The 11,389-nt window shown below is 36.6% G+C and overlaps 1 protein-coding gene across 1 annotated transcript; it reads left to right on the forward strand.

Annotated features, from left to right (window-relative positions):
• The first annotated feature begins 2,201 nt into the window (after window positions 1-2,201).
• LOC111674049 lies at window positions 2,202-7,441 on the forward strand. Its single transcript, XM_023432963.1, has 3 exons — window positions 2,202-2,221; window positions 5,198-5,389; window positions 5,576-7,441. Exons 1-3 carry the CDS (start codon window positions 2,202-2,204, stop codon window positions 5,676-5,678), a joined length of 315 nt encoding a protein of 104 aa, XP_023288731.1. The 3' UTR covers window positions 5,679-7,441.
• The last annotated feature ends 3,948 nt before the right edge of the window (window positions 7,442-11,389 follow it).

An 11,389-nucleotide genomic window follows, 5' to 3' on the forward strand; every position in this document is an offset into this window, starting at 1 on the left:
CAAGTACTCGACTCGTCACATAACTAACTACTGGTTTGTTTTGTGGGTAACACGTGTTCTTAAAACGGAAATGTAGTTATAGGTAAACGTGATAGATGGCGCCGTTGGTTGATTAGATATGGCGCGTTTGGCCACATGCGTGTTAATAATATTTTATCTGACTCGGGTCACCAACCATCTGTTTTAATTCATGGTAAATAATACACTGTTTTGGTATAAACACAATGCTTAGTACTATTAAGCCAATTTGGCATATAGGAACTTTCCTTTTATTACAGAGTTAATAGACCGCGCGTTTTTGGTACGTTCTACTTCTTAGTTCTGTCTTATACTCTATATTGAACTACACGGTGAATCTACATGTTATTCCGCGATGCCCTATCGGAGCTTCGCTTGCGTAGAGTTCTAAATCCAGTAAGTTACGTCAGAAACGAAGAGAAATTCCCGGTAACTTATCGGTAATTTCTCCAAAGCCTTTTTTATCGAGAAATTATGAGAATTTCAATTTTTCAACAGATCGAACGAGAGGTTTCGATTAGCTATAGAGAAACATCGNAAATTGACTTTAGGAATTAATGTTAAATCATATTCTCTAGTAGACAGCTACTAAAGGTTCATTAATATCGTTGGAAATACGTTTAGTAAAATAAAAAGACACCTTATGTAACCTAATATTTTTCATACATACTTAATGTTTATATCTGAATTCCAACTTGATAAAACTGTTAAATTCGTTCATACTCTGATTTTTTATTTACTTCCTCTTTGACTGGTGACCATACGTCATGATTTTTTACCACTGTGTAAATTATGATGTATTACCAGGCAACGTATGAAGTATGGACGTACAAATTAGGATAGAAGTACAGAAAACTTACATTATCCGTAGTATGCATAATAAAAATATCCCGTGAATATACATGTAAATCTTCTTCACACCTATATTTTCAGTACATGTTTCTTTGAAATCTAGATAACCTGTATAGAAGTCTAAACTATTCGAAAACGTTCAATTGATAGTTTATATTCAGATCAATAGTTTATATTCAGCTTTCACAGACTTATAAAAATGTAATTACTCTGTAAAAAATTGCGCACATGAAAATGAAATATCTTTAAATAATATTCATAAAATTCATGCACTTTTAGTATATCAGGTTGTACTAAAATTATGAATTTAGTATCTTACAAGTGAATCGGTATACATTTATTATACACTTTTAAATAAAAATATGTTTTTATAACATACTGTTACAATTTTTTAAATGACTTCATTTTACAATCACTTACAAGTTTTTTATTTAAGAATAAGTTTACAAGATGATGCAATAAATATCTTTAGCACCGATCGAGAAGTACCGGAGCGATCTTTATAAGTCCGAAAAATATTTTTTTTCAGACTTATGAAGATTATGATGATTATGAATATTTATTCCTTCATGACCTGACAGTTAGCGTCGAGATCACCGTAATTGCTTCCTACTCTTGAGTCCCGAGTTCAAACCCCGACAATTGCAAAAAAATGTCTCTGTGTCAAAAATAGCAGGAATTGTCTGCATAACTGTACTGACAATGAGCAAGTTCTCAAATAGACTCTGTTCAGAAAGTGTTCTGAATTTCATTTCTTTTACAAGTACATATGGATATCTGTAAACATGGATTAACCGTCTATTGTAGATATCTACGATATATTACATATCATATCTGGACATCTAGCCTTTAAGTGTATCTAAAATAGAATTCGTAGATATATATATCTTACATAAATTCAGCAAACATTTATATACAGTTAATTTATGGATATTCCACGTTGCGCGGTGATTGGGATAATACATATAATTTGAATTTTCGGTACATGAACTTGTACGCACATTCAATATACGTAATCGATGCATATCCTCCAAATACTAACTAATATTCAATGCTGTTTGGAAATTCACTTCCAATTTACATATTTCAAAATAAATGTATTAATTTTGACTACGCGTTTAATGATTTATCTGTTCTAAGTCCTAAAAATGAAATTTCAAGTACCGCAGCAGATTTGTTGTATCATCAATAAACATATATAATAGATAGGATAGAGGTGAAATGGTATACCATGTATGATTCCGTTTCACTTGTTAATGCTTAAACAAATATATAATATTCGAGCATGATCTATGAAAACACGGATGAAGCATAAAGGGAGTATTTAGACAATGGTGCTGAAGCTCGAGACGTAAAGGGAAGGGACTGCAGGAGACATTTTAGAATGGTTATATACATATATACACAGATATGTTGTGTTCATAACGACGACAGCCAAAGTGTATGTACTGTATCTTTTTTCGAAGTATAATAATGCACGTGTCTCAAGTATATATATCAGGGAATTGTGTTGGGCACTGTTTTAAGAGCAGTTCTGTATCCGTATTGTGCACTGGCGGATATTAATGCCTTCCTCGCAACTATAGTGGCACAAGTGTCAGGGAAAGCATTCATGAACGCCAGTATATATTACGGACACGGAACTGATGTGGAATGGACACATGTAAATCGACCTTAAAACACATGATTATTGTTAGGGTAAGATGGCCACCATCCATTCCTTGATGTTCAGTTGCGGAGCGATTCTCACCTTCTCTTTATAGATCCATGGTCTCGGAACTGGTAGGCGTTTTCACTTGTGTTTACATAAGATCAATTCGATGGGTGCACACTGAAACAGACACGTGTAGACGGGTTTGCTTACCAGTAAACGCTGTGCTATGTGCTACGTGCACGCGAGTAACGGGCGTGCTGCCCCTGGGCACTTGATTGTATGTCGACGACACAGCGTCATTGCCATCCGCGGCACCTTCACTTTCCAACACGAGTCCGAAGCGTTTTCGAGTGCCACGTTCCATTCGGCCGATTTCAATTTCCACCGTTTCAGGGTGTTTCCAATTAAATTTTGCGGGTCTTCTGAAATACACAAATCTTTTCTATCGAGGACATGAATAATTATTATGAATACTATGCTTTAGAGATCTTAAGGACTATTCATTTCTGCAACGTTGAGGCTTTTTCAAACAGTGACCCTGACACGTTTAAAAATCGAAGACAGTGGTGAACAGTGTGAACAATTTTCTTAAAATGTTTATTATCATTTCTGTATCACCGTGAACATTATTCACTTCCGGTACACTCCTTTATTCGTGTTATAAGTTCTTTTTATGTAGAATTGTTTTAGCGACGTAAGAAGCAGTTTGTACGTCGTGATGTCTACGCACGTGCATTCGGATATCATGGTGAGGGTGACACTCGCATACCTTCCAAGTGGCATTGGAATGCCTTTAACATTTCTTGCTTTCTCAGGCAATTCTTCTGGCTCCTTGGCGGAATTTCTCTCGTTGGTTTTCTACTTAGATTTTACGGGGGTAACCTAATTTCATGTATTTTTTTCGCTTCGTCTGTCATCATACAATAAGAAACTTAAACATAAAATAAAAAATTAAAACACATTCCATATAAAGTTTAATTTAATCAACTTCACCACTGATGTTTTCACTGAGAGTATATTTACTTATGAACATTAAGTGAATACTTATGCCCGATTTTTATATAACTCTGGATAGCTATCCTCTGAATAAAGATATATTCTTTATCCAGAGAATAGCTATCTCTAAGAACCTTTTCTTATCTGCCAGATAAGTAAAGGTTTGTTTTTTTTTTACTGAAACTTTTGGCTTGCTATCTGGAGGATACTTAAATGATTTGGCCAATCTGGCAACACCGCAAAAGTGACAAATAGCTAACTTCATGAATGATGGGACATTTTAAATACCGACTGGTGGAAAATTTTGATAGAGAAATTGACTTTAGGAATTAATGTTAAATCATATTATGAATAATTTTTAAAGTATTTTTATTACTCTATATCTTCTAGTTCCTAAGTAAAAGTATTTTGTTAGAAAATAGTTAACATTTTTATATTATTACATGATATTGGAATGTGTCATTCGTTTAACGAGTTAAAATCACAAAATATGCATTATTGATATTAATTAATTAGAGTCACTGCAGTTTAGCATTAAATGAAAAGACAGGAAAGAAAATTGAAAATACTTACACCTTGATTAAACTATCGTACGTACATTTATCATCAATCTGAATGCAACATTATCGTACATTTCGTCATTCTGTGCGGACTACGCAACGAATTTGTTAGGTTATATCCGTTTGTGGTCTATTATAGGTTATACAAAACATTTTCAAGTCCCAGTGAACACTTATATAACTGCTGGGTAAATGTTACGTTTTCGAAACTAACATGTTATGTAGCATAAAAGTAACATGGAAGTTAGATGTTAATTATTATTTCCCACTCGGTAAGGTAACATGCTATGTGACAGATTATATTAATGTTATAATTTCAGTTACCTTAAAATAATATTAATTTTCCATACATTTAATAAAAAGGATCACGCAATTTTATCCAAAATTATACAGTTTTGTAGTTTTAATTATTTTTTGGTAGTTGACAATAGTTAGATATTAAATGACAAATCAGACTTTCAATGAAATTATGTAATGATAAACTATTTGATTTTACTTAAAGAAAATTAGGATTTCATTCGACTAGCAAACAATTACTGATAATGTATATGCGCGTATGAATTAAAGTCACATTTTTTCATACGAGTAGTAAACAAAATATGACATATATTAATCTTATGACATTTGACGGTGAATTATGACAATGACGATGATCTAATAAAATAAATGACAGCACACAAAAATGTAGTTCCGTTTTGTTACAAATATGTGCTGCATATACACAGTAATATCAGGATAGTAACATAATGTAAGATGAGAATAACAAAGTTATGCTACATTTATATAGATATGATAGTAACAAATGTTATGTAATCCGTTAGCTCCATATTACATAACTGCTAAGTTACTTCATTGTAACAAATGTCATGTAACTAGTCAGCTCTATGTTACGTAACTGTTAGGTTATTACATTGTAACAAACGTTGTTATTTGTTAGTTTAACGTTACGTAACTGTTAGGTTTGGTGTTCACTGGGATAGTATTCAATCCGTTCACGGTGAACATTATGGTCTCCCCGAGAAGATAATTAAAGGTTGTGGGCAACCGCTATGGCAGTCAACGTGCTAACTATCTAAATGTCCGAAGGTAATTGTTTTATTGTGAATTGTTTTGTTAGGCCCGACGTGTACTTTGTCACAGCCACTCAAGCTTTGACGTGGATAACCGATCCTAAGCCTGTCAATGTTTTGCATAATTTTGACGGCTGGTCCTGCAATAATAACAACAACCTTCCTGGGCCATCATGCAATAATGCGAACAAGTGTGCCTTAGACTTCAAACCTGCAGAAGCCAACTTCACTGCGACCAGGTGATTAAGACACACACTTACTTGTAGTCGGTATTCATTCCAATTAAATAATTAAAAACTATCACTTACATTGGATCTGTGGAGATCAATAAATCGTTGTTTTTTGAAAAAGATGAGAATAAGTGCCTTCTTTATTGTAATAGTATTCCAGAATTTCAATAATATCTTGAAACTTCAAATTTCCAGGTATATGGAGACATGCAGAGAATGTCCAAATAGGTACCCGTGGCTAGGCGATGCAAAGGGAACCGGATTGTACAATGATAACTACATTCCCGAGAGAAAGTAGCACCTTCTCAAGGTGGTCTAGAATGAAGCGAAACTAACGCAGAGTCCTGCGTTAAATTATGTACGAGACTTCTCTGCACGCCCGCCGCCAGCCACGATGACAAGTATGCTGAAAAAGAAGAAACCACATTCTTCCGCTTTCGCTTTGTTCAGCTCTTTTTAGAGTCTTCGAACTATTGTACAGGTTATTTGAAACCCCGAACGGATCAGTTCCAAAAAGTGGACAAAACTTTCAATACAGAAGTTTACATATTTTCAGATCAGAAAAGATAGAATTGTTGACAAATCTTGGCAAACTAAATTTGAAAACGCGTTGAGGCTACGATGAATCGATATGACCTTGTAGGTTATATAAACATACGGGTTTCAAACACTGTAAAAAATAATTAAGACTCCGCGTTTCTTTATGCATTTGTTTCCATCAAGGCGGCTTTGCTGCATCGTTTCACTGAAGCGCACATATCGTATAGGTTTCTGTAAAGATCGTTTCTCTTATAAGTCCTTGCGTACGTTATCGCAGGATGCGTTATTTAAGCTTAATGGTCAACTTTAGATTGAATGAAAGATACAGTACCCCAACTTTCATTGACCTAATTAATGATTTTATACGTGTAATTTCATATAATTTGTAATACTTAAACGGATTTTAACCATACCGGCTTCATGTATGCTGAACAGGTCAAGAAACCCATTAAGAGATTTGTTGGGTTCATTTAATGTTGATAAGCATGGAATAGTAATGTCTATAATTTAGATTATTACATAAAGTAATTGATAATTTAGATACAAATTTTTCAAGCAGTAGCTCCACATATTTCGTAACAATTTTCCTTAACTTTAATTTAAAGAATACTTTCAAAACAATAAACTCTGTTCTACCTGTAGCAGACAGTACCAACGTCTTGAGGGCCCTATAAAGCCAATCAAAAAGTAACGAGTGACTGTTCCGTCACGTGCATAAAATATGTGAAATTTTATTGAATTTAACGGTACCGATAAATGGTATTAGCATGGGCATTACTCTGTCAACAGTGCTTCTTATTATTCTGTAGATGGGGGATTCAGGGCCATCGCATGCGACATATCGGTTAGATTGTTCACGATAGATTCTTACGCGGCATCATATACGAACGGCTAAAAAGACGGATCGCCTAAAAAGATGGGCCATGTTCCATTTTTTCACGGATTTGACACCGACCCGATTGTCGGTGACCTGTCGATGGTGTAATAGGGATCCCGTACTTAAATGTGGGCATGCACATAAACTACGAAAAAATTGGAACTGCAATTTCGTCGTGCTGTACACACAGAAAAATAATATTGTAATAATTACATATGCTCGCGGGTCAAAGTATTGTCGTAACCTTCACAACAATTATTGTAGATGTAATTACAATATTTTGTCCTTTTAACCATTGCGGTGACCTGTCGATGGTGTGATTAGGAATCCCGTACTCAAATGTGGGCATGCACATAAACTACGAAAAAATTGGAACTGCAATTTCGTCGTGCTGTACACACAGAAAAATAATATTGTAATAATTACATATGCTCGCGGGTCAAAGTATTGTCGTAACCTTCACAACAATTATTGTAGATGTAATTACAATATTTTGTCCTTTTAACCATTGCGGTGACCTGTCGATGGTGTGATTAGGAATCCCGTACTCAAATGTGGGCATGCACATAAACTACGAAAAAATTGGAACTGCAATTTCGTCGTGCTGTACACGCAGAAAAATAATATTGTAATAATTACATATACTCGCGGGTCAAAGTATTGTCGTAACCTTCACAACAATTATTGTAGATGTAATTACAATATTTTGTCCTTTTAACCATTGCGGCTGTAGCACCAACTGCAAAATTCTTGTAAATAAATTGCAGTTATATTTGCATCTGACAGTGTTACATATATAACATTGGAAAGTAAAAATTACACGTATAAAGGCACGTGTAAAAATGACCATCACAGTTGTACAATTTAAAAACAAAAACTCCACTGAAAACCGTATAATATACCGTAGCACTAGTAATTTTTACAAGCGTGAACTGTTGTTGTTCCTATTGTGACATGCATTAGTTGCGCAGTTCTGCGAACTGTTAGATTCATTGTGACTTCAGTAGCCGCTTCAATCGGTCCTCTTCGAAATTCGGTTTTCGATCTAATTTAAGACCGAGTTTTACTTTTTCAATTCATTGTAATAGTTTGATTAAGTGACAACATGGATCACTTTGTAAAAAATGAACTTCAGGAATAGAGGTTAGAAAACCTACAACAATCGTTCCAAGGTAAGCTTTACATAAAACAAATACTTACCGTTTTCAATGTATTATATCTGTAGTGATTTCCCGCGTTCCCGACAGGAAAGGTTGCCGTTTACAATGATACTTTTTACATGCCGCAACGGCAACACACATATGTTGACGTTTGTCAAAGATAGTTTTTACACGAGCTGACTAGAATATACACATGTCGCTATTGTATTTTCTAGCTACCCCAACGGTAATAAATGCATTGCTTCATGTTACTTTCTACATGTATCAACTGTAAAGGGTACACCAGCGAACGTTATCATATACACGTGTTACATGGTAACTATTGCTTCAATTGACGAGTTTGTGCTGTCACGATTGTAGATATAACTGTCGTATATTGTTGTAACTGTAATCATTCTTTGAAATAATGTGTACTACAATGGAATTGTACATTTGACATTTTTAGCAGGGTAATCATTATTTTGTAGAACTGCTGTCCTTATATTTCTCAGCGATTGCTGTTATATCTATCTCAATTGTAGTAATTATAACAACCTTTTTCTTTCCGTGTACCAAAATTGCACCCGCAGCCACGCTTATTCACCGCAGGACTCGCGATGACTCACAATTTGAGAATAAGCACTGGGCCTTATGCAGTTCCATCGCTTTTCGTAGGTTTTGTTAATTTTCTTCCGCTTTTCCTTACTCTGATACAATGAATATCAATTGCTATAAGTTAATTGAATTAGTAGACATGCCTAGTCCAATCTTACACTTATCTCAATGTTTAGAAATACATCAATACTGATTTTTTCATCGCGATAAACATCCAAATGCCGTCGCGTTCATCGACAAACCGACTACCGTGTGCGGTAGCCAAAAGTTGGTTGTTTTACATATTGTCGGCCGTTTGTGGACACATGGCGATAAAATTATCGGTGACCAACTGTCTATCAAATGAGGTGACTGTAAAGGTCAATTGACATTATCCGATGCATGTTGGTACCGGTGTCAATCTAACAAAAGATTGTAATATGCGTTTCAATGGGTTATACTGTCCGACTTAAATATACTGTGCATACCCGGGCACCGCTGAATGTATAATATACGTAATATACTCGTATATCAATTTCTATTGGATGTATTTAACATATGTACATGTATATATGAACGTTATCTTATACATACATAAAGGCTAGATGGCCGGATATTAAACATTATGTATACATACTGTGACGTGGCAAATACACCCGGGCCTATCTATCCCTTGCCGAGGCCCGCTGCGCCTCGGCCTCTTGCGCACATCACCTTCGGCCGGTGTTAGGTCGGGGATCGTTTACTCGGAAGCGGTGATAGCGATTACCCGAGGATGTCGATCGGACCGGGCCTCGTGGGTTTGTTCTTGGGGACTCGCTTCCAGATGGTTCAAACCAGCCAAAGACCTCGTCGAGCAAAGTAACGAAGATACTTTATTTTCGATGCCTCTTGGTTTTACAGGAACGACTCGTAGACTCGGTCAACTCAAGGGGACTAGCGTTCGCCGAGAGTTACAGGTGCCTCGCACGCAGGTTACAGAATGGAGACAGTTCAAACTTCGGTAAATCAGAGAGCGAACCCTTCGTAGCGGGCCTTTTTATACTGACCTAGAATGTTCCTAGGCGCGGAGGAGGATGCTTATTGGTGGGTTTTTAAGATCGAGGAGGGAAATGTCTCACGTGATTGGCTTGGGGACAGGTCGAAGGGGAAACAGGTGGAAAGTGTCTTTTTCCAGAGAATCTGAATGTTTGACGTTTCCCAGGGCTGTCATCTATAGTTTGGGGTGCGGAAGTACTCGGATAAACAAAGGGGAGATAAGAACGAGGGAGAGCATGTCTCCAGGAGCGTTTTGGAGCGCGAGACGCGTTGCTTAGTCTCTTTCTTAATATTACTTAAAATAAAATGTTAGGTAGAGACCTAACACCGGTCGCTTCGAGCGGGGCCTGCCGAGAGACTATCGTTTTCCCCCACTAACGCGTAACCTCCCGAAGCCCACCGGGACCCTTCGAGAGGCTACCAGAAACGCAAACTCGCGAGTCCCCGGAGTCCACCAGGGCACTCTCCAAGCCGACTCCACAAATAATGCCAAAGTTGGGCGCCAGGCCTCTCACCGGAGGCCGATTCTCAACATTTCTCCACAAAATATCACCAATCTCCAAAATCTACACGAAACGTCTTTCGGCCGGCCCTTGGCTCGGGCAACCGGTGCGGCATGGCCGGCTAGCTCAGAGCGCAGGCGCCAAATTCCGATAGTGCGGGGTAAGGAACTCTACTGGACCGATTCTCGAAACACAACGTTTTGCTCGACACGTCTATTTTATTTGAACTCAAAAACGGAAAGGGAAAAGGGAAAAGGCCAAATTGTCAGACCGGCAAGTAATGAACTCAATAAATAATTAGAAAATAAAGCTTTAATTAAAAGAAAATTATGTGTATTTCTAATAGGTTTCCAAAATAGCCCGTCCTGTTTACAGGCGCGATATAGGACCGACTCGTTCGAGAGTGAAGAGAAAATCTCTCTCAGAAAATTACAACGCTTTAGAAAAGATTTAAGGAAATACGCGAGGTGAGGTAAAAGGGAAATGACAAAATAAGAAAAGGTATCGAGTCTGGATACTCGATAAATTCGGTGAACTTAACTAGTTCCTAAAATATTCTAAAATCTAGGTTCGATTCTAAATAGTTCTTCAATGACTCGAAAATCTAACTTTGACAAATTTTGGGCATGCATTGTATACATCAGAAAAAAAATGAAATTCATAACACTTTGTAAGTCGAGTCTATTTGAAGACTTGTTCAGTACAGCTGTGCAGAGATGTCCTGCTATTCTTGATACAGGAAAATTGTTTAACTACTGTTGGGTACTAAACCCAGGATTCATGGGTAGGTAGCTATAAAGTTGACTGTGATGCTGCCGAAGCTTATGAAGTTTTCAGATTTATGCCGCTGTAGTACTCCTCGATCAGTGCTGATGATACTTATTACATCTTGTAAACTTATTCTTAAAAAAACTGGTAAGTAATTATAAAATTGGTAATTAAAAAAATTTCCCGCGTTCCCGACAGGAAAGGTTGCCGTTTACAATGATACTTTTTACATGCCGCAACGGCAACACACATATGTTGACGTTTGTCAAAGATAGTTTTTACACGAGCTGACTAGAATATACACATGTCGCTATTGTATTTTCTAGCTACCCCAACGGTAATAAATGCATTGCTTCATGTTACTTTCTACATGTATCAACTGTAAAGGGTACACCAGCGAACGTTATCATATACACGTGTTACATGGTAACTATTGCTTCAATTGACGAGTTTGTGCTGTCACGATTGTAGATATAACTGTCGTATATTGTTGTAACTGTAATCATTCTTTGAAATAATGTGTACTACAATGGAATTGTACATTTGACAT

This window comes from Orussus abietinus, unplaced genomic scaffold (assembly GCF_000612105.2).
Source record: "Orussus abietinus isolate OABI.00-Male unplaced genomic scaffold, Oabi_2.0 scaffold507, whole genome shotgun sequence".
In the NCBI taxonomy this organism is placed as follows: domain Eukaryota; kingdom Metazoa; phylum Arthropoda; class Insecta; order Hymenoptera; family Orussidae; genus Orussus; species Orussus abietinus.